General features: G+C 42.5%; 1 protein-coding gene across 2 annotated transcripts in view; it reads left to right on the plus strand.

Moving 5' to 3' along the window:
* The first annotated feature begins 348 nt into the window (after positions 1 to 348).
* The window catches only part of LOC126194846 (COMM domain-containing protein 8-like), an 86,917-nt gene continuing 62,088 nt past the window's right edge, over positions 349 to 25,177 (plus strand). Inside the window, exon 1 of one of the 2 annotated variants that reach the window (XM_049933187.1) lies at positions 349 to 444. Coding sequence is in view for 1 of the 2 variants with exons in the window: in XM_049933186.1 (XP_049789143.1) it covers positions 841 to 900 (60 nt within the window). In the remaining variant the exon portion in view is untranslated. Of the gene's footprint in view, positions 445 to 674; positions 901 to 25,177 lie in introns of those variants that run through there. The other variant, XM_049933186.1, reaches the window with a different exon arrangement.

Raw genomic sequence — 25,177 nt, forward strand, 5'->3', positions numbered from 1 at the left:
TGTTTGACTTTTATTCTCCCGAAACGACGCTCTTATCCTTCTCAGGGCATAGGTCCTGAAACAATTGTAAAGACGGGTACACTTAGCGATAAGAAAATCATGTACCTACCTTAACCTTAAGAGATTTTCTAATGCAAAACTTGATTCGTCTTCAAACACCATTGTCTGCATAGTGCACCTGTAATTATATGATGGAAACTTCTCAGCTTCCCTCAACATTGTTTTGTATAATTTCAAAACAACATTCCTCGTACTACTCATTTTAATTCTTTTCAGCCGGGTAGAAAACACATGACTACCGATTTCTATCGTTATCTATGGAAAAATTTTTGTGATTGCAAAATGTGTTTTGCTTACTCTCTGATGCTGAATCACGATTCTATAGTTATCTAGCACTGAAAGGGAGTCGTAATATTGCTATTCAACGTAAAGTGCACACAGCCAGTAATTGATCAAATTTTACAATATTGTTTTTAGTATGAAGTTCCTATCATTATAGGACTTATCACCTTTCTTTTCGTTTTCTAATTTTGTAACATTATTTTTTTATTTTTATTGTGTAGAAGGTTTCTCCTGAACGCTCGTATCTAGTATTCACTCGAATAACTAAAGAAGTTTGGAGTAAATTTGGGTGTTTGAATCGACAGGAAAGTGTCTGTAGACTTTGCAATAATATTATCTTTGAGAAGCGTAGTTTACACTTTACTAGTTAGTAGTTACTAGTTAGTGTTTACGATGGATTGGAACTATGAGTATGTTTCGAACTAACATTTTGTGATAAATAAATGATTAAATAAAAAAAACTAGCTCGTTTATTTCTATTGAAAGATTTTCTCAGAAATGTTGAGCGTGGAGTGCCAAGAGAAACTCCAAAAACTCGATTGCCAACTCCTAAACAAGGTAACTATACAGCTCAAATGCCGCCGTAAATTCACCACAGAAGTAGTTTATGACATTGTACTGTACTCAGTGTGATAGATGCTACATCCAACAACAGGACTGTTAACACGGCAAAATCTATATCTATTTCCACACTTGGCAGCCCACTGTAATGCCAGTGGGTGGTACTTCCCGTTAGCCATTGTACGTAGAGTCCTCGTTTCGTAACAGTTCTTGAAAGTTTTTTTGTGAGCAGATTTTAGCTGGGTAGTTGCCGATGTACAAGCGTCTGCCAATTTAGATTTTCATCACAATTCATAGCCTCATTTGCTTTACCTGCGATTGGGCCAGTGTGAACATACCATTTCATATCCCTGCAAATTATTTGATTCTAATTGTGACTCATCATTATTGTAGTCACAAGATTCTGTATTTTTGCTTATAATACCTGGAAACATTTTGGAGTAGTGTGTGTGTGTGTGTGGGGGGGGGGGGGGGGGGTCAACTGTCCATTGTAAGCAGATCCACTAGAGTTACTTACATAGACAAAGCAAACTTCGCCAACAGACACCAATTTTGCCAAACCTTATAGTTAGATATGCCTCATTTACCAGTTATGACTGGACAGCCTGCATCAGAATTCCGTAGGCTATATAAATTTGCCCTGTCAACAATTTTTTGTATAACATGTTAAGAAAATTGTTTACAATCATAACATACATATAATAGATGAAAATTATTATTTTGTCCAATCAGTTTGATCACTGTTGAAAAATTCTCCACTGGAGTGTAACGAGTGCTGTTTCAAACCCATTACAATTTTCCTTTTGAATAACGCTAGTCATAGACATTGCAATTCTTGAATTCTTGAGGCAGTGTGTTGATACATCTAGAATGTAGACTGCAGTTTATTCGTCTCGTAATGGATAGTTCCAAATCAAAAATTTTTGTACCAGAGACACATCCTATTACTTTAAGAAAAATAAGGTTATGATAATGCATTTCAGCAGGCACTTCTGCATTTTTACACATGAACAATTTAACAAGAACACATCTATATAGATAATCCACAAACCACCGTATGGTACATGATGGAGGGTGCCCTGTACCGTCACTAGTCATTTTTTTTTTCCCATTCCACTCGCAAATAGAATGAGAGAAAAATGACTGTCTGTTGATAATTTTTAGAGCAATCAATGGAACTATCTTGTCTTCCACACTGGTGATAGCTTGGTATTTAGCGTTCCTCTTGTTGTGGGTGTCGTCATTATACAAGGTGTATAAAAAAGAATCATCAGATTTTAAAAAAAATCATAACTATTATGTTGTTTGAGATATGTGTGTGAACAATATACTGTTGGAAAGAACAAACTCTTGAATTTCACATGGTTCCTGTTTTGACTCTCCAAAATTTAATGTTTTTTGTGCAGTTTCATGGGAAAGGTGTATGGTCCATTTTTCTTTGCCGAGAACATTGTCACAGGAAGCACGTACCTTGATATGCTTGAGAAATTACTTTTTCCACTGTTGGGACACCGGGAATTTTTAAATCAAACGATTACCAAACAATGGATCGGTTGCACTGGACCAACTGATTCAGCCTTACATTACTGGTGTCCAAGGTCACTGGACCTGACTGTATGTGATTATTTCTTGTAGGGGTTTATAAAAGATTCCGTTTATGTGCCACTGTTACCAACAACAGTGAATGAACTGAGACGTCACATAACAGCAGCTGTGAAAGCTGTACTTCAAGACATGCTCGCTGCAATGTCGAAACAATTTGAATGCCACATTGACATATGCTGTGCATCTCAAGGGGGGCCCTATTGAACACCTATGAAAAGGTACAAAAAAAAAAAAAAACTTTTTGAGTTTCCCATTCATCAAAAAACAAAATTCATTGTATATGTTTATTAGTTTGAGAAATATAGATGTGCCAAATCGGAGGATTCTTTTTGATGCACCCTGTATGTTAATGGCCGCATCGTCTTCTGTTTCCTTTTACACTGATGAGACATAAAAACAAATACTGACTGAAGACGGTCATGAGTTGTAACCAGATGAATAAAGGTTTACAGTGCTCCAATCTTTCATGTGATGTGGTGAGCCTAAGATATTATATAAGCATTAACACATTCATGCAACCAGAACAGTGTTTTCATAATAGCTGGCAATAATTACTACGGCAATGAAATAGTGCATAATATGCTGTTACAAGTTACTGCTCACCTTCTGCCCCAGTCAAATTGTGCTCACAGGTAGCTTACATAAAGCATCAGGTCTTGATTCTTCCACAAAAAAATGACAGAAGGTCTACTTTCATTCTTAAACACAGCACATTAACACTGTATGATAATCTGTGACCCTGAGTTTTAATTTCAGTGTCTATTTTGGTGGGACATTGGTTGATCCCTGGAATAAAAATGCCTTATCACAACATTCTTCTCTTCTGAAAGACTCGCATTTTTATCATTACTGATGTCAGCTTTTGTTTTGTTAAAAGAAATGTTATTCACATATTGATTTTGTGTTGCTTCATTGATTGTAGGTTCGTTGTTATCATTATTGATTTCCATAGGTCTATCATAGTTGTGTTAGAGTGATCACAAAAATTATACTACTACTAACTCTTAGGACTATGATGGTATCTCAGTCCAGGCACTAAAATCTTGTTCTGATTTGGTAGTCCCATCCTTGAGTTTCCTTTGGAGGCAGTCAGTGAGTCACACTATATTTCCTGAAAGATTGAAGGGTGCAGTAGTAATGTTAGTAAACAAAACCGAAGATAAGCAACAGACCTGCTATTGTAGATCCATATCTCTCCTTTTGCTCTTAAAAAATAATTGAGAAAGAAGCTTGCAAAGGATGCACTGTAGCTTAGGTGGCTTTTGTAGCCTAATTTGAGGTATTTTTCCCAACTTAACAGACTGTAACTATGCTATATAGAATTCTTAGTCTCAACTTCTTCACCACTGTGGTAAGTTTATTGTGTACACCTGATATATCATTTGTTTTCTTAGTTGTCATCCTGTTTGTAGAAAATATGCTGAGTCTGTGGGGGTCGACAGAAGCGTCCAATCCCACGCATCGGCTTTGACCCGTGACGTAAGGGTGTTGTCGTGTGTGACGTCATGACGGTGCGGAGTTTGGTTTGAGTGTGGCAGTTTCCAGTTCTGTTTTATCGTATTTTATTTACTTTTCTGATCTGTTCGTTCTATCTCGTGAGATTTTTTTTTTTTTAATTTAAAAAAACTTATTACTTATTTTAATTATCTGTTTCCTCCAATTTCTGTTTTAGTTTATTATATTTATCTCTCTGATCTGTTTGTTCTATCCCGTGAGATTTTTTTTTTTTTAAAGACAAAAAACACTAATCAGCTACTGAAGCATCTTTATCTTCTATGGGTTGCAGGGGTTATGACCCCTGGGGAGGTTGGTGGGTATTCATGTATGGCTGTCTTCACTTACACGTTGTAGCTACGTAAGGCGTCTAAATTTGTTTATATTTAGTTTGCCCGTCACCCAAAACACCCCATTTCCCGCGCTTGTCCCGTTAGTGTCATTAGGCTTCTTGTGGAAAGTGTGTGTGTGTGTGTGTGTGTGTGTGTGTGTGTGTGTGTGTGTGTGTGTGTGTGTGTTTTTTTTTTTTTTTTTTTTTTGTTTCCGCCATATTTGTGACGTCATGGGTCAAAGCAGACGGGCGGGATCGGACGCTTCCGTATTTCCGTCTGTGGTGTGTTTTTGATGCTGATCTACGATAAAGGTGGATACAAAGCTTTACAGAATTGTGCTGAAATAACATCTTCAATCTTCTTCTGTAACTTCCTTGTTCACCCCTTACTGAGTTCCAAAAAGAAGCCAGTTTAACATGGTGGTGCACATATTCTGTCATCTATTCCCTACACATAAATATGACGGCAGTATATGTACTAGTCATCCATCCCCTAAGGACACTCCCTCCCTATGGCGCACAATGAAATCACACCAGTAATTTACGATTTGTGTATGGGAAAAGAAAAACCAAGATGAACTGCTGATTCTGCTTTCTGTCTTACATTACAGACTTTTTATAGTACATGTGGAAAAATACAGCCTTGCTATATTGTAGTTCTGTACATCCATAGTTAATGCCAAATACATTTTCTGCATTAGAAGAGGGGTCAAAAAGTTTGAAACTATAAGGGTTTAAAAAAAAAAAAAAAAAAAAATGCGCTCTTCTGCAAGAGAACCGTCTCAAAGTCCCTGGGTGCAACATGGTGCCACATGCAGTCACTAAGCCACGAATTCTGCATTGCTGTAGGCATGCTGCACAGTAATGTGACAAACTCAGACAACAAGGTGCTGTCATATGCTGTTAAAAGGTGGTTCTGCTGCCCAGTTTGAAGATGGTTTTGGAAGGTTTCTCACCTGGTTGGAAATTGACCCTGTACTATACTTTATGTAACCAACCCAAAACCTTTGTAGATATCACAATACATTTTGTTCAACTGCAGTTAATGCTGGTTGACGCTAATGGACAAAAGTCATGAAAGTAATGCAATAAATTTATTAATGTGAACAGATATAAAGTTCTATAAGCAAATGAAGTGTTATAGATGGCATTAAGGTTGAATAAGTCTTCCATCTCCTGTTTCTCCTTTGTAATGGATATTAATGTCACTTTTTTTGTTGATATCCAGAGGATTTTCTCATCATGTTCACATTTTTTTTTCCCCCTATTTCAGATTTTTAATTTTCAGTTTCCAACTAACACTATTGGAGTATGGATAAATTTTTTGTGGCTGTTTTTTAGCTTCCTTTCATAACACTTTGGATATTCTGGATTCAGTCATTTGAGGACATAGTTTCAGATTCTTGAATAAAAAAGGTTTATAACATTAAATAATGTATTTCGCACATACTATTGAAATATATGTACTGTTCTTTTACTAAAGTAATCCATCTTAAAACTACTAAATATATAACTATCTTTTGAGATACAGTAAGTTTTATGTACTTCTTGTCAAATTTAATTCTTGGGACACAACACATTTTCAAACTATTAGGATCAATTACAGCATGTCAAAAATTGCCAGTTCTGAAATCTTGTCTCTCGGCAAATGTGGGCATCTATGCTTGATATCCCGTTTGAATGTACTTTTGATAACAAACATTGGCATGGTACTAAATCAAATGTTATATAGAAGTAAGCCTAAAATAATAAAACATGCCAGAATAAAATTTTCACTCTGCAGCAGTGTGTGCACTGATGTGAAACTTCCTGTTGGAGGAAGAGCTGTGAGGACAAGTCGTGAGCCGTGCTTGGATAGCTCAGTCAGTAGAGCACTTGCCCGTGAAAGGCAAAGGCCCCAAGTTCAAGTTTCGATCCGACACACGGTTTTAATCTGCCAGGAAGTTTAATAACACATTCATTTGATTGCCTCAAGCCATTTCTTTAAGGGTGTCATGAGAAAAGTATGAGTTGGTTTCACAGACCATTGTTTACAGAATCCATGCTGGTTGGCATGGAGGTAATCTTTCTGTTCTTTGCTTATAGAATGGATGCTGGTGGGTTTTTGTGACAATCATAGTTTACATGTACAGTGAAAAAGTGGTTATTGTGCAGCCAATTTAAAAAAAAACGGACAAATCCGACAAGGACTTTCACTCTGAGGGATCTGTACAAACTTAATTATGTATATAGATAGTTCATCTACAGATTTTGATGAGTGAGTTTGCAAGTATTGAAATTTGTAACATAAGCATCTATATCACAGTGAGGCTATCTGTTTTTACTGATTCAGGTATGGGACCCTAAAAATACTAGCTGCCAGGTCAATACTAACCACAGTGTAGTCCATTGTTTTGATTTCATCGGAGGAAATATGGTCAAGTTTGACATTCTATCCAAGAACTGGAAATTATAACAGATTATCATACGAACTACAGACCCAAATCTGTCAAAGCAAGTGAGAGAGTTGGTAGCATTATAGCATAGTGAGAAATGTGATTCAGCAAACCAGGCAACACAGTTCCATTGATTATGATCCAATTTAAATGATACCATGCCCAAAATCATTATTGATGATGTCGTTGGGGTCAACAAGAGAATACGTAGGGGTTATCTGCTGCGGAGTCCCCTTTTCAGCAATAAGTGCTGAACGAAGAACTGTAAAACATTTGTGCCTGCACCTACATTGTGTCTATCTACCACATAAGGTTAACTATGCAGCTTTAAAAGCTGTCAAGCCTCCAACCTCCACATTTTGCCATGAGTCAGAGTCATCCAACACCATGGTTTCAATGTCTTCCAACATTTTCCATAAATGCTTACTGTTGTAAGTTTGCAACAGAGATTATATTAAGCACAGAGTATTCACAATTAAATCGTATAAAGTAGTAGTTCCTGACTCTTCTGGAAATACTCAAAATGAAAAACTTCTGGAGGTGATCAACACAGTAATCTGGGTATCTGTAATGGAAATTCCTGAAAGGAGCATTAAATAAAATAAGGGAAAGGCAGCCATTCACCTGTAGCAGATCAACAAGTGTAGCACAGTAATACTTAACAGAAAATAGCCTTCATACTATCTTTTGAGCAGTTGCTCTTTTTCCAATAATGGTACACAAAAATTCACACACACACAACCAGCAGTTTCTGGATAAAAGCTAATGCTCCAAAGCTAAAGTGAATGCTGTTTTCTGTTATGTGTTATTGTGTTCCGTGCATTGATCCACTATTGGTAAATGGTTGATTACAGTAATTGGGATGTTTCTTGAATAACTCGTGCATTAGTGCAAGTGGGAACTGTTTATAGATTCCTCTGGGAGGCACTTTAATATGAACTGCGCACTCGTAGACCATAAGTTTATTCAGCGAAAACAGCCGGCCGCGGTGGTCTCGCGGTTAAGGCGCTCAGTCCGGAACCGCGCGACTGCTACGGTCGCAGGTTCGAATCCTGCATCGGGCATGGATGTGTGTGATGTCCTTAGGTTAGTTAGGTTTAAGTAGTTCTAAGTTCTAGGGGACTGATGACCACAGATGTTAAGTCCCATAGTGCTCAGAGCCATTTGAACCATTTCAGCGAAAACACAACTGAGGTTTGAATGATGAACCAAGACAGTACTGCATTAGGCAGACAGGCTAGTCTGTTAACCAAACATTGATGCTAGGTAACAACAAAGTCCAGGTCACAGCCCAGGAAAAACCACCTATGGTAGGGTCATTACCAGTAGGTACACCAGAGATCTTGCTGTAAACATTGGCTGGTTGCAACAGGTGACCCATGGCAGCCCTTAAATTTGCTGCAGGTGTTTCGCCATGTGTCCTGACGGCAGTAGGTGTATCCTTCTGCGCCACACCGGGAGATGTATAATTATATAAATTGATCCATTAATACATCCAGCAGAATTTCAGGATCTCTCCCCCTTTTGAATCGTCCCAGAGGTCTGGAACCGTCCTGGCGTATTCAGGGGAGGCAGGGGTAGAGGAGCTGCTCCTGGGTCTAGCACTGGAAATGTTGAAGGTAACAGTGGTTCAGACTCACAGCTTGCTGCTGGTTTCGGAGAAGGCTGTGGGTCAGACCCAGCATGGGCTGCGGGGGGGGGGGGGGGGGGTGCTCATGTGTCTCATCTGTCATCTGGGTCCAAATCCATAGGGGTGATCGATGAAGGTGGAGAACTGTGAATGGCAAATGCCTACTACAACTTTGGATGTCATCCTGAACCCATATCCCTCTTCTGCCGTTGGTTCTTGGGCTGGATGTGGCAGGTTGCCCATACTGGTGCAGCACATCTGGGAGTTTTCACTGAATGACACAAACAGAGCTGGTTCCGATGCTGGTGAAGAATGCCTTGAAGTGTGGCCTTTAGGATCAGCTTGTGTCTTTGCTGGGCATTGATGGAGTCACTTATCCATCCAGGCATATGCCCAGTGTGGCGTGGGTGTAGATGCCCAGCTTGACTAGTGGGCTGCTGTTTTTTGTAGCAACAGAGGCTACAACAGATATAACAACACGGGTCTGTGCAAGAGTTCCACTGAGCTCCAATTGTGGATCAGTGTCTCCCGCTGAGAGGATGAAAATGAAAGCAGTGCAGAATTGGTATGTGTGGATGCATGTCTGCACAAACATTTTTGCCATGTCAATAGAAGTATGGTGAAATGAAAGTGCCATAATACGCTTGATTCCATTTCAGATGCAAAACCACTGAAAAGCAGCAGGTGCAAACTGCGGTCTATTATCAGTGACAAGAGCTTGTGGAGCTTCTTCAGTAGAAAAAACTATGGTGAGGTCCTTAGTGATGTCCTCCATTGTGGTCAGGTGCAAACTGATGATGTGTGGGAAGTGAGAATAAATATCTACTAAAATCTTCCATATGACCATGGAGTGGACCCACAGAATCTGCATGCTTCCAACCCCACAGAAGGAAGGAACAACTCAAGCTTGGTATTGTTTCGAACATTGCTGTGTCTGACAAACTGGGCAATGTTGAGCCACATGTGCAAAATTCTCCCCAACATGTGGCAAATACACCTTACTGAGCCAGATTCTTCAGTCTGGAAATGCCCCCATGGGACTGATGCAGGAGTCGCAGTATACAGCAGCGCAAATCTCTGGAATTATCATTTGCCATGGCATCTTGATTCAGTAATAGGACACCTCTGAAAAGATGAAAGATATGGCATTGTGAAAAGAAACAATGAAGTTCTATGAGGCTGCCAAAGAAAGGACCTATTGCCAGCCAGTTTGTACGAATTGACGCACCTGTGACAAGAGTAGGTCCTTATGTATGACTGCTGCGACATCCCTGGAAGTGGTGGGAAATTCTTCCACTGACTGTCCCAATAGTGAATCATTGTGAAAGCAAACAGTCTCTTGTTTATGAAATGCCTCATCAGGACCCATAGAGAACTATGGCTGCACACCTGCCTTCATGTGATGGGCAGATGTATGATAATGAATGGAACAGTGGCAATTAGATACGAAAAGAGCCCAGGGTTGTAAACTCTGAGATGTCTTTTCAGACAACATCTGTAACTAGGTGAAATTGGTTACCATACAGGAAAATGCAGAGTTTCTTGATACCAAATGTAATTGCCAATGCCTCCTCCTCAATGTTGAAATAATTTTCTTATCCTGCAATCAGCATCTTAGAGGAGAATGCAGTAGGCTGTTCTGATCCATTCAGATGCTTATGCCATAGAATAGGCATGATGCTATATGGGGAAATGAACATGGTCAACACAAGAGATAAATAAGACTGACAGAGAGTCGGGTAAAATCACTTTGGTGACATTGCTTCACCTTAAAAAATGGTTGGTGACAGTCCAAGGACCATTGGAAAAGGACCCCTTTCTCCGCAGTAAATTCAACATATTCCGTTTGGAGGCCAAATGGGGCCTAATATATAACGTTTGCCTTAAATCTGCACATCCTTTATGCTCTCTGATGAAGTAATATGAGAAATGACTGCCACATAATCTGACATCAGTTTAAGACTGTTCCACTCAAGGATCTATCCTTTATACATAACCGAAGGCTCAGAGAGAAGGAGCAAGTTACACTTTAACGTGGCTTGCATAAGGACAGAAAATACTCATCAAAGATTCAACATATGCTCCTCCTGAGTCCGTCCTATGACCACTATGTCATACAGATAATTGATACGTTGTGGAATTTCTGAAAAATTGCTTTTGCACTAGCAATACCAAAAAGTAACCTGTTATATTGATTGATTCAGGTCCTTCACCCCCCCCCCCCTCCTTCCTCAGTGATTTGCTGGATGTATTCCAATCTCTGTCTTCCTCTGCCGTTTTTGCCCTCTACAACTCCCTTTAATACCATGGAAGTCCTTCCCTGTTGTCTTAACAAACATCATATCATTCTGTCCCTTCTCCTTGTCAGTGGTTTCCACATATTCCTTTCCTCTCTGATTCTGCACAGAACCTCCTCGTTCCTTACCTTATCATAATTTGCTTATTTGCATCAGTACCTTCGGCTGCCGATGGCACAGCTGGCCCTGACAAACTTTTGCTATATGAGACTGGTGAAAACATTGTTGACAGGTGTGATTGTAATGTGGGCAACTATGTCTAGCATGTATGGAAGAACAGTGAGGACAACTGAGCAGTCTGACATTTTTGCAATGACCAAGTGGTAAAATGTTATAGTGCTGAGTTTGATTCCTGTCCTGTACCCACATCCTGCAGGGGGGTCCACAGCTCTTCTCTGAGTACGTATGTGGCGCGTACAGTGCCCAAGCTATTGCAGCCTTTCTTGTCTCCCAAGCTGCATTCCCTTCCTCATATCCACTCCTTCCCATCCTAGCTCCTCCCTCTCCTGCCCCCCCCCCCCCCCTCTCTTTCTCCCTCAACATTTCTGTTTATGATGACCTGGCTATTCCCTCAGTACCGCTATTCCTTTCCAGTCTTGTGTTTATGCTCTCCTTAGGGTTTGAACTCACTTTCTGAATTCTGTTTCTGTAGTGTGAGCCATTTGAGGAAAAACTCCCTCCCCACCATCTACAGCATGGGTACTTGTAGGCCCCCCCATCCTCCCCCCTCCATAGGACCCTCCCCCACTCGATGACCAGCACGTGGAGCCAATCCATGTGGTGGGGTTGTTGTGTACCCAACTGGCTTCACCCCTGTCAATACAGGAGTGTCACCTCCTCGTGTGTGCCTAGGAGCAATTGCTCATATTTTTGGGGCATCAGAATTCCTGGCAATGACTGCCATGCCAGGCAGATCTTCCACAGCTGGTTGGCACCCACAGGGTGCGCCCCTGATCGGAGTGGGTGATACAAGGGCAGACGCTCTGCACATGAAGCTTACTAAGCTCCATATTTCTGGCCACTCTTCCGCAGTCATTTCTTCACACAGGAACGGTTCTCTGTCTGTTCTTACCTCAGCCATCCCCTAACTGGCCACCACTTGCAGGAGGACAGGCCCACCAGCTTGGGGTGAAACCCTTTTTCCATTACTTTGTTTGTTCAAGGACAGGAAGAAATCACCACTCTTTTTTTGTAGGTCAAGGTAAGTTCATCCTTCAATCTGATGAGGAACTCAGGACTAATCTGGCGTGGCACGGCATTCATTTTATGCGGCAAGTCCAGATAGATTCTAAGGGCAATCGTGGTGATATCAGCACTGTCATCCTGACTTTTGAAGGGGATACCCTTGCAGAAAAAGACAGTTATGATTTACTGTTGTGATGTGAAGCCCTATATCCCACCTCCCATACATCATTTCTGGTGTCTTCGTTTTGCTCTCATGTCTTTGTGATATGAAACAAATCATACTTGCAGCGACCATAGCTGCTCCCTCGACATGAGGTGTCCTTGCACCCCACCACCAAAGTGCATGAACTGTTCCACCCCAAATTGTCCTTGCTCACCAGATTGCCCTATCTATGAAAGTGAAAGATAGATTCAGGCATTCGGAACTCTTGACCGTATATCATACTCTAAGGCCTCACAGAAATTCAACCATCCCCACCCGGTACCTTTAACATCTACCTTTGCTTCTGTTACATCCTCCTCCTCCTCCCCCCCCCCCTCCTTCCTTCTTGCCTCTGTTATGTCCTTTCCGCCCCCCTCCTCCTCCTCCTCCCCCCTCATCCTTACCTCTGTTCTTTACCCTTCCCTACTCCCTGGCAGTTCCTGTTCCTTCCCCTCACAGAACTACTACTCCTCATCAGCCAAAGAAAAAACCCTCTTCTCCGGCACCTGCCGGGGATGGGACTCCCTCTAGGAAGCCCCCGTCCTGCGACTCGAGGACAAAAAGCCTGTTACTTCAAATCGGACTTGGGACCCACACTTTTTGGGTCTCGGGGCCGCTAGTTCTCTTTCGGATCATGATATTGCTGTGTATTGCTCTCTTCCTGACCACATCTCCTCTTGCCCTCCAAAACAGAAGAAGTCGCATAAGTCTCGGGATGAGCGCCCCCTCCTCTCTCCCTGACATCCCAGGGGGTGCCTACCCCTCCCACTCAATCAGGGCCTGATCTTACGTTCAGGGATGTCCCTCTGTCTTTACCAGTGATGGACAGTGGCCCATTCGACCTCCATGCAGCCTCTTGTACTCTTCTCCTCCAGTGGAACTGTAATGGTTGCTTTTATCACCTTCTGGAACTGCAATCTCTCTCTCTCTCTCTCTCTCTCTCTCTCTCTCTCTAACTTCGTAGTTTGTGTTGTATTGCAGGCATATCCTTTTTGGATACTCATTCGCTGACTCTTCAAAGTTTCCAAGCCTTCTGCAAAAACCGGGTCACCCATTTGTGAGCCTCCGGTAGTGTCTGTATGATGGTCCACACAGACATTGTTAGTTGAAGCAGTGGCCGTTCAGATTTATTTAGACCCCACAGTAATCTACATTTACATCTACATCTGCATAGATGTTCCACAAGCCACCATAAGATGCATGGTGGAGGGTACCCTGCACCACTACTTGTCAGTACCCCTCTTATTCCACTCGCAAATAGAGCGAGGGAGAAACGACTTTCTGTATGCCTCTCGATGACCCCAAATTTCTCGTACCCCTCCTGTTCCACTCGCAAATAGAGAAAGGGAGAAACGACTGTCTGTATGCCTCTCGATGACCCCTAATTTCTCGTATCTTTATCTTCGTGGTCCTTATCCGTGATGTATGTTGGCGGGAGCAGAATTGTTTGGCAATCAGCTTCACATACGAGTTCTCTAAATTTTCTTAATAATGTTTCCCGAAAAGCACCTTCCCTCCAGGGATTCCCATTTGAATTCCCAAAACATCATAACTCTTACATTTTGCTCGAAACTACTGGTAACAAATTTAGCAGCCCTTCTTTGAATTGCTTTGCTGCCTTCCTTTAATCCAGCCTGGTACGAATCCCAACACTCGAGCAGCAGAATAGGTTGCACCAGCATCCTGTATGCACGCTCCATTACAGATGAACCACTCTTTCTTAAAATTTTCCCAATAAACCAGTAGCCATTTATTTACCTTCCCTACCACAGTTTTCATATACTCGTTCCACATCACATCACTTAGCACTGTTATGCCCAGATATTTAAACAACTTGACTGTGTCAAGCTGGACACTGTTAATACTGTATCCGAACATTACAGGTTTGTTTTACCTACTCATCCGCATTAACTTACACTTTTCCATATTTAGAGCTAGCTGCCATTCATCATGCCAACTGGAAATTTTGTGTAACTCGTCTTGTATCTTCCTACAGTCATTCAGCTTCGACATCTTACCGTACTCCATGGCATCATCAGCAAACAACTGCAGACTACTGCCCACCCTGTTCATCAAATCATTTGCTTATATAGAGAACAGCGATCCTATCACACTTCCCTGGGGCACTCCTGACGATATCTTTTTCTCTGAACAACACTCGTTGTCGAGGACAACATACTGGGTTCTATTATTTAAGAAGTCTTCGAGCCACTCCCATAACTGTGCACTTATTCCATATGCTTGTACCTTTGTTAACAGTCTGCAATGAGGCATTGTGTCAGTGCTTTCCATAAATCTAGAAATATGGAATCTGTCTGTTCCCCTTCATCCACAATTCTCAGTATATCATGTGAGAAAAGGGCAAGCTGAGTTTTGCACCAGTGATGCTTTCTAAAACCATGCTGATTCATGGACATAAGCTGCTTAGCCTCAAGAAAGTTTATTATATTGGAACTAATAATGCACTCAAGGATTCTGCAGCAAACAGAAGTTATATGGATATTGGTCTGTAATGATGCAGGTCCGTTCTTTTACCTTTCTTATATTGTGGAGTTACCTGCACTTTTTCCCAGTCGCTCGGGACTTTGTTCAGTGAGAGATTTATGATAGATGCAAGCTAGGGAAGGGGCCAATGCCGTAGAGTACTCTTTGTAAAGTATAATGATATGCAATCTTTATCTGTCCCCAGATCGGCCTCCTATGCTTCCTGCTCTTCTTGCCCTCCTTTAGCAGGTCCCTCCCCCCTTCCTTTCCTTGGGGATTTTAACCCATTTCTGCCTGAATTATTGTTTTCTTCTGATTTCTACAAATTAGATATTTATGTGTTTATTGTCATCAAAGAAAGGTAATACAACAATCAAAACAAAAGATAATAATTGAAACAAAAAAGGGCGTAACATATATGTCACGCTAGACAGAACATACATTTTAGGCAGACTACCGTATTTACTCGAATCTAAGCCGCACTCGAATCTAAGCCACACCTGAAAAATGAGACTCGAAATAAAGGGAAAAAAAAGTTTCCCGAATCTAAGCCGCACCTGAAATTAGCGACTCGAAATTCAAGGGGAGAGAAAAGTTTTAGGCCGCACCTCCAAATCGAAACAAAGTTGGTCCATTGTAATATGAGACACAATTTACGTCGAATGAATGACGATACAGCGACAGTAGTTTGGTTAGAGTCGTAAGCTTAGCAGTTAAGCTTTACCAGGTAGCCATTGCTATGCATCAGGCGCTCCGCCCGTATTTATACGAGTGCCCTTCCTTTTTCACGTGCTCTGTCTGGTTTGAATCGATTGCTTATTTTGCTTTGATCTGATGTCCCGTTTTCTTTGTTATAGGTGTTCACCTCACTCTAAACTGAAAATGCATTACTGTACTGTGTCATGCATTGTTTGTCGCATTCTGATTGTGCGTGTTTACGGTCTGTCGCCGCTCGCGGCACGGGTTGCTTTTGTGCGCGCTACCGCCGCTTTTTTTTTTTTAAAGAAAAAAAAAACAAGAAAGGGGGGGGGGAGAGGAATCGTCTCATTAGCGAAACAATGGCAAGAGACTGCTATTTGTTGTTACTTACACTGCTGCTTTCTTTGATAATGATCAACAAGAACCAAATAATAGACTGCGTATGATAGAACATGTTCTGAACGAGAGTTCGGCGAAAATTTTTCTCCGTTTGAAAATCTTTGCGGCCGCTTCTTTAGTGCATCAAATTCTGCACAGAAATTAGTCATCTTAGATTTAAAAATCTAGTCAGTTGTCGTGCTTCATTTCTGACTGTATCACATTAGGCATAAGAATAATACGAATATAAACATGACACGATACGTATATTCTTCCGCGTTTGCTGTTGTTTCACTCTAGTTTCGTAGTTTATTAGGCAGACAGGGTTTAAATGAGATAGCAGCAAACGCGAAAGAATACATGGCAAAGTGTTTATATTCGTATTATTCTTATGGTGAAGAGAATACTGCATGTGATTCGCCGGCCGGAGAGGCCGAGCGGTTAAAGGCGCTACAGTCTGGAACCGCACGACCGCTACGGTCGCAGGTTCGAATCCTGTCTCGGGCATGGATGTGTGTGATGTCCTTAGGTTAGTTAGGTTTAAGTAGTTCTAAGTTCTAGGGGACTTATGACCACAGCAGTTGAGTCCCATAGTGCTCAGAGCCATTTGAACCATTTTTGCATGTGATTCACATTTCATCAGGTTCCTATTAGCAACCATCTCTTCTCACTGGTAGGAAAAAATTCAGAACATAGAGTTGGCCATATTGACAAACATCCTAAACAGTCTTGCCAGTCGGATTTTCGTAGTACATTGAAATTCTGCTACATTCGAAGATTAACAATACAGAATTTGTATTTACTTCGTTGGATAATGTATGAAAATGCAGTGGTCGAAACTCGGGGCAGAGAAAAAAAGCTCGTCTTCCACCTTCCTCTTTTTTTTTTTTTAATTTATTTACTGACGCAGAGGTTTTGGCACCAGTATTTATCTTTGTGCCTACAAAGCATGCCTGTGTAGCGCTACATATATTCGACAGCAGAAGTTATAGTTGTAGCGGCACCTACCAAAATTTTTCAGTACTTCCGCTTGCTTTACACTCGATTCTAAGCCGCAGGCGGTTTTTTGGATTACAAAAATCGGAAAAAAAGTGTGGCTTAGATCCGAGTAAATACGGTATATTACAGCAAGTAAAATAATACACTGTATGTGATTTACATCAAGTTCAGGCGACAGTACTCACTTTCTGCGATATGGCACAAAACATTCTATGCACAAACCAACATCCTATTTGTGGCACATTGTTCTTGGTGTTCCTTTGCAGTCTTCCGCCGCATAGCGTCATATTTTCTTTCTGTGGCACCATGGCTACCAGGTGATTTGTTTCATCATATCTAGTATCATGCAGCACTCTGCCTTGATTTGAATTACCTGCAGGGCGTCCAGGACCTCTTGGTACTGCAGCATTGAAAGTCAGGTAACATTTCACAATGTAGTGCCGGAAGTGCAGCTGAGGCATATTTATACCAGTCTTCCTATGAAAAAGCCACCCATTATGTATAGAGATATCTAGAAGCCATGTAAAAATTGGCCACCACCATTTCTTTCCTCTGGCACTCAGTCTATATAACGCTACATTTTCATCCATTCAGTCCCTCCCATATTTTTGTTGTATTCTCCAGTTACATTAGGTCGAGGTACAAGTATTCTTTTCTTCTCTTGTCTAGAGTATCGGGCAACGGGGCTGACTAGACTGATACCATGGCTTGTGGAAGCAATTGTTACTGTAGAACTATCTAGCCATCTGGCAACGATTATTCCACTTTCCGTGGTGCTCTTGTAATCAAAATCTCCTCTCTTATTCCTTTTGGACATAGTGTTAGAAGGTATGAGATGACACTCTTCAGGCAGACGATTTTCACGAATAGTCCCAGTTGCACCAAAACCTCGTTGCTTCAGGTAAATCAACAATGTTTGTGATGTAAACAGGTCGTCAAAATAAAACCAGTAGGGAAGATGTTTGTTCTTTTCAGGAAGAGAATCGATCATTTGAATCAAAGGAGCAGCACATTTTCCAAATGCTTTCTCATATTTTTCATTCCTCTGAGGATCAGCTCCTTGGTATATTTGAAAGTCCACTAGATAATGCATGGTTGTGTTTAGACACCACGCTTTGTACCTAAATCTAATGGGCTTACCTTTCAGAAACAGTTTATGTCCATGTCTGCCAAAATACTTTGTCATGCTCTTATCGTAAGACAAATCTTGCTCAGGCTGAAAGTGGAGAGCAAACTTTTTTCTTCGCATATTTATTAATGGACGAAGTTTCCACATTCTATCATTAGCATCTATTTTTGTGTTGTCACATGAATGAATGAATCTCATAATTGTTTCAAACCTGTCCCTTCTCATCATGCTGTGAACCATTTCATTTCTCATGTCCAATCCAGAATCCCAGTAATATCTTCTGCTAGGTAAAGGATTATAGCCAGAAAGAATCAGAATTCCTAGAAAACCTTTTATCTCTTCATATGTTATTTTTGGACCTGAACAGTTACTTCGTCGATTCAGTGAGAAGAAATTCAATTACTTCATCGTTCCAAAATAATTCGAAGCACTGAACTGGAGACAAGTTTCTGTATTTATTATAATCACTCTCAGGAAATACAGAACTAACACTACACAGATAATCTTTTTTCCAATCTCTGATTACAGTTTTTAAGATCTGTGACTTTTCCTGTTCATCTGGTTTATCATCAGGAGAGAAATTAATCTCAGGTTCACTACCTAACCTGTTTTTACTTGCTGAAACCACTTCTGCACCAGCCTGGAGTTGCCTTGGTCCAAGATTATCAACGTTTCCTCCCCAATCTTCTTCCCCAGAATCTTCATCCAAATCCACATTAGCTTCAGGAGGTTCAATAAATATGTCTGTTGCATCTTCTTCCTCCCCTTCAAGAAAATAGCCAGGATCTCATGGAGAGATAGACCTCTAAACAGAATGAATTGTTATTTTCACTGTTTTGCCTAGTGTGACATATATGCAACACAAAATTAAAACTGTATTTGGAGCCACAAAAATAAGAATTTCATTTTGTAGATAACCATTAACATAAATTTCAGTACTTTTAACATTATAATCAACCATAATTTAAACAAATTGTATTATAATTTGCAATAAAAAAATGATACTTACTTCTTATCCAAGACATAATCTCACTCAAAAAAGTCTTCCGTACTTGAAGCACCAGTCACTGACCACTTAATACTTGCAACTGACTGAAACCTACCTAAACATGAACAACAAAGCCTCCTTATCTGAAAGTCAAACAACAATAGCCACTCCAAACGCAGGCATTGTTGCCAACAAGAGAAAACAATGACAGGCTGTTCCGTGACATATATGTTAAGCTAGGCAGAAATGGGTAATGCATAATTGTCTGTGGGGTGGTACTGACTAGGGCAGAACTGTTGAAGACTTGCTGGCAGGGCTTGAACTCTTATCTCCTCAACTCTGGAACCACCACATATTCTAGTGTGGCACATGGCACTTTCTCAGCCATTGATGTTTCCACCTGTAGCCTTGAATTCCTCCCCTCTGTTCAATGTGTAATTCATGATGATTTGTGCAACAGCGGTCATTTTCTGATTGTCTTATATTTTCTCCAGCATCATTCACAGGGACACTCTTCCAGATGGGCCTTTACTAATGGGGATTGGGATGCCTTTTCCTCGGCTGCCATCCCAACCACTCCACCACATGATGGTCTTGATGAGTCCATATGGAGTTTGAACCGGTTTCGGGGGAGGAAGAGATTAGAGTTTTAACGTCCCTTTGACAACAAGGTCATTAGAGATAGAGAACAAGCTTGAACTACGGAAGGATAGAGAATGAAAGTGGCTGTGCCCTTCCAAAACACATTCCAGATATTTGCCTGAAGCAAATTAGGGAAATAATGGAAAACCTAAATCAGGATTGCCGGACTCAGGTTTGAACCGTCATCCTCCCAAATGCGAGACCAGTTTGCTAACCACTGTGCTACTCCACTCGGTCATTCTTTTGGCAGCTGCTTCAGAGATTCCTTCTTCCTTGGGCTCTCCCTGATGGTAGACAGTTCTTTGGTGGACCCTCAAATAGCTGTGGCTATTAAAGACTACTGACATACCCTGGCCTTGCAACAGCTTCATGCCCGGGCCTGTTGTCCTCGTAAACACCAGTAAAGGATATGTTGGGAAGGGTATGTCGCTGCCGTACGGCTACATACTCCCTCTTCACAAGTATAGGCATAGATCAGTTGCCTTTTTGGGCACCGTTCCCCTAAAGGCATCCTAAGAATTTCCCTGAATGGTGTTTCCCTCACCAGCCTGGACTCCATCGCTGGACATTTTGTTTGGCATTTTGTCCATGCCCCAGTGTCATCCACTATCCACCCATGTTGTGTCTCCTCAAAAATCCTTTATCTTTCGTTCCTCACTGCTGGAGTCTTATAACGCCCCTTTTAGTAAGTGGGAATTCACCAGTGCCCTTGCTCCTCTGCCCCAACGTGGCTCCTGGACCAGATCGGGTGCACAGCCAAATGCTTCAACGCTTATTGGCAGCAAACCAATGTCATATACTTGCCCTTTTTAACCATCCCTGGAATGAGGGGAATTGCCTTCCCAGTGGTTTGAAAGTGTCCTTATACTGGTTTTGAAATTGGGTAAACCGCCTCATCAGATGGATAGGTATCATCCAGTCAATTTATGTTCTCTGCAAGTTAATTGAACTTATGGTGAGTCAAAGTCTGTATTGGAGTCTTTTAGCTTCGGCCACTGAGGCCACATTACTACAAATAATTTAGTTTGCTATCCGAATAGCTTTTGCGTGGTGTCAGCACCGTGTAGCAGTCTTCTTTGATCTGCATAAAGCTTCTGATTCTACATGGCACTACCACATCCTTGCCACTGTGCATGAGTGGTACCTCCTGGGCCTGCTCCCAATTTTTATCCGTAACTTTCTTTCCTATTGCACTTTTCAGGTAGGCCTACAGGCTGGTGCCTCCCATAGTACCTCCCATCTGCAGGAGAATGGCATCCTGCAGGGTTCTGTTTTGAGTGTCCCTCTCTTTTTTAGTGGCTGTCAGTGGCTTGGTGGCAGCTGTGGGGCCTACGGTATCCATCTCGTTGTGTGCTGATGATTTTAGCATTTATTTTTGTTTGTCTGTGATGAGTGTTGCTGAGTACAGACTGCAGGGAGCAATGCACTGAGTGCAATCTTGGGCTCTCACTCATGTTTTCCATTTTTTGGCTGCCAACACCTGCATTACGCATTTCTGTCCTCATTGCACAGTCTATCCCCATCCAGATCTGTAACTTGATGGCGAGCACCTCAATTTGATGGACCCTCTCTTTTTTCATATCTGGTCTTTGATACTCAGTTGTCATGGCTTCCCCATCTTCCTCAAATAAAGCAGACGTGTTGGCCACACCTCGATGCTCCTTGATGCCTCAGCAACACCAACTGGAGTGCAGACTGATCTGCTTGATACAGCTCTATACAGCATTGGTCCAGTCCTGTCTAGATTATGGGAGTCTTGCATATGGTTCGGCATCACCTTCAATGTTAAAGATGCTGAACCCAATACATCATTGTGGGGTTTGAGTGGCAGCTGGTACCTTTCAGACTAGCCCCATGATCAGCCTGCTAACAGAGGCAGGGGTTCCACTGTTGTGGGTTCTGCATCAACAACAGTTGATCACTCAAGCATTACTCATCCACTGTCCCCTGGAGCACTCGAGCTACTGCCAACTCTTTCCAGGTATGGAGATCCATAACCCACAACAGTGGCCCAGTTCTGGGGTTATGATCACTATCTGCGACTGGTCCCTTTTTTCTCCACTCCAGCTTTCCCCTCTACAACCTCTTCTCTGGGCCCACTCACATACATCTCGGTGGTACATCCCCTATCCACAGCTCTGCCTTGACCTATCAGGAGGTCCGAAAAACTTGGCTCACCCTTAGGCCCTCTGCCACCAATTCTCCGCCATTCTCAGCAGGTTTCGAGGTACAGAAGTAGTCTATACTGATGGCTTGATGGTTGCTGGTTATGTGGGTTTTGTGTTTGTTTGCACATGATGTAATGAACTCTGCTTCCTGCTCGCTACCTCTGGTGTCAGTGGACAATGCCTCAGCGGCTGACCTGGTTTTACAGTTTATTTGCAAAGGGGGTGTTTACACTATCTCTAAAGAAGGGTGCCTCAGTCTTGTTGGCCCATTGAGGGGTTGGCAGGATGTCCTGCTGCTTCCTCTGCTCTGAACAGACAGCAGCTATCTGGGACTGGTGGTCCACCCCAGCCATCACCCTGCCTGCTCTTTTGCTCTTCTTCCTTCGTCGTGCATGTTCTGTTTGACCTTGTGTTCTTCCTCTGTTTTCCTGTGCTTCTCTCACCTTGGCCTTGTCACGAGTCTCTTCTGGATATTGTTGAGTGGGGTGCCCCTGATAAGTGGTGGGGGGAGGGGGGGGGGGGTTGCCCCCATTGCGCTTTCTGCCATTGGGGCCTCTGGCTACTCCCTGAATGGGGTGCCTAATCTGAGTTTCTTCAGTTTTGTTGACTTGCCTGTTCCAGATAAGAGGGACTAATGACCTCTTATTTTGGTCCCTTTAATCATTAAACCAACTAACCTGTCAAGTACTGTTGCCTGGACTATACAACAATTTAAAATGTCACCACTGGTCAGACTAGGCTACGATGCATTTGCCAATCAAGGTGACAGTTCTGGTATCTCACAGTCCATGGAAATGGAAGCCTGAGCTGCTTGAGATATCTTCAAAAAAAATCTTAAAAGCCCTGAAAACTTGCCAAACTTTGGCTAAAGGAGGATCTGACTGCCGTAACACTTGAGCATGGACTTTACTGACCATTGCTAACTTAAGCACCACGTCATGTATTACTGATTGTGTGAATGACAGTCCACAAGAATACATAAACTTACATTTTCAAGTCAGTCCTTGTAGGTCTGCAACCCATGCTGCATTACTGTCTGATGTTGCCTTACAGTTTTGAAGGAATTCTAAAGAAGTGGCCAAAATATTCACTTAAAAGTAAGTGAAAAGTGTTGGGGGGGGGGGGGGGGGGGAGGGGGCAGCACTCATGGGTTAGATAAAAGAGCCAGTGAGTTTGTGGCTTACAGAAAGGCTTGTGCCACTCACGACACTCACTGTCATTTGGCTGAAAATATGCTAAAGACTTCTGATATATTTCCCAGTACTCTTGAGCTTTATTGAATGGCTGGAAAGCCAAGATTGCCAGAAGCGATTGTAAGTGTTCTGGATCGATCAGCTTCTGTACAAACTTGTGGTGCTGCTCAACCTATTTTTTTCCAGAGTTTGAAAACTCCTTGTCCGTCATGGTTGGGACACTAAGCAAAATGGCCTGAAGAGTCCAATTCCAGGACAGGATAGGTTGCAGTTCCAAAAATCCTCATTATCATTGTTGTAAGTCGTTTTCTTAAACAACACAGATTTTATCAAGCAAAAATTATTTACAAATAAATCACAGAAAGTAATAGTTCTTGAGTCTTTTAGAAGTACACTAAAAGAAAAACATCTGGTGGTGGGTGCCTCTTGGCCAACAAAATACTGTGGAAGTTTGTTTAATAAATTACATGTTAGTGCAGATGTGCAATGTTTGTAGTTTTGGTAAGGGAGCACTCGAATACAAACCACACTCTTGGGCACTCATCTGCCATTGTTTCATGTACTGAAAACACAACTGTCCATTGAACAGTAAGTGAAGACGGAACCAAAATAGGCAAACAGGCAAGTCTGTATGCGAACCAAATGTCAGTGTTAGGCAACAACTAAGTCCAACTCACAGTCCAGGAGAAAACAACATTGCACAGGATCTTTGTCCATAGGTATAATGGGAACTCGCTGTTCTAATGGCATATTGTGCCTAACACTATGTCATTAAAAATAAACACACAATTTCAGAAAGAAAAGCTTTGCATGAACTATTTACAAGGAGGAAGGAATTGATGAAAAAGTTACTCCCCCCAGGGGGTCCACAACTCTTTTGTGGATACGTGCGTGGCGAGCACGGGGCCCCGAGCCATTGCAGCCTTCTTTCTCTCCCGGGCTGCATTTCCTTTCCCTTTCCCTCCTTTCCCCTCCATGCTCCTTTCCCCTCGCCCTCTCCTCTCCCACTATTGGTGTCCTTGCTTATGTTGGCCCCCGCTATCCTCCTGGTTCTGTTGGTTTTACACTCCGGCTTTGTTGCGTAATCGTCTCCTCCGTTTGGCATTCCTTGGTCCCCCTCTGGGGTTTGACCTCCATTCCAAAATTTCTCCTCCGTAGTGTGAGCCATTTGGGGAAGAGCACCTTACCTAGTGTCTCCGACGTGCACCCTCCTAGTACATTCCACCTTTTCTTTCACGTCGTTGTTTGATGCTAGGGTGCATAGCCAGCACGGTAGCCAGCCCCTGTGGTGGGGTCGCTATGTACCCTTTTGGTTGAGCCCCCTGAACACACAGGGATCACACTTCTGATACCTGAGCTGTGACCTCCTCATGCATGCCTTGGAGTGGTTGCTCGTCATCCTGGAGCATCGGAACTCCCGGCAATGGCCGCCGTGCCAGACGGCCCTTGCTGTGGCTGGGTGGCGCCCGTGAGGAGAGCCCCTGATTGGAGTGGGTGGTATCAGGGCGGACGCTATGCAGATGAAACGCATACGGGTCCAAAACTCTGGCCGTTCTTCTGCGGCCGTCTCTCTGCGTGGTACTGATTCCTCAAGTGCTGCTTCTCTTGCCCCTTCGGCCTTCCCTTCCATGGCTACCCACTGGGAAGAGGGTCAGGCCCGTCGTCTAGGGGCAAAACCTTTCCCCCGTTTTCTAGTTTGCACCAGGACTGATGGAGATACTTTCACCAGTGTCAAACCTTTATTCTTTGTGGAACACATTGAAGACAAGTTCGGCGAAGTGGACTCCCTGAGCAAGATGCGGTCGGGTTCGTTGCTGATAAAAACCGCTTCAGCTGCCCAATCTGCGGCCCTTCGTGCCTGTACCCATCTTGGCACAATTCCTGTGTCCATTACCCCTCACCAGTCTCTAAATATGGTACAAGGTGTGATTTTTCACAGGGACCTCATCCTTCAAACTGATGAGGAACTTCGGGACAATCTCGGACGGCGGGGTGTTCACTTCGTTCGGCGTGTCCAGAAGGGTCCTAAAGACAATCGCATTGATACTGGTGCCTTTATCCTGGCCTTTGAAAGGGATACCCTTCCTGAGAAAGTTAAGATTATGGTCTATCGCTGTGATGTGAAGCCGTACATCCCACCTCCTATGCGGTGTTTTAAGTGCTTGCGTTTTGGTCACATGTCTTCTCGCTGTTCTCAGGACCCTCTCTGTGGTGACTGTGGACGTCCACTCAATGAGGGGAGTCCCTGTGTTCCCCCTCCTGTATGTGTAAATTGTCATGGTAGTCATTCTCCACGTTCACCAGATTGCCCAGTATATAAGAAAGAAAAAAAGATACAGGAGTATAAGTCCCTCGATCGTTTAAGCTACACAGAGGCCCGTAAGAAATATGCACGACTGCACCCTGTGTCCATGA

Source organism: Schistocerca nitens, chromosome 7 (genome assembly GCF_023898315.1).
Source record: "Schistocerca nitens isolate TAMUIC-IGC-003100 chromosome 7, iqSchNite1.1, whole genome shotgun sequence".
In the NCBI taxonomy this organism is placed as follows: Eukaryota; Metazoa; Arthropoda; class Insecta; order Orthoptera; family Acrididae; genus Schistocerca; species Schistocerca nitens.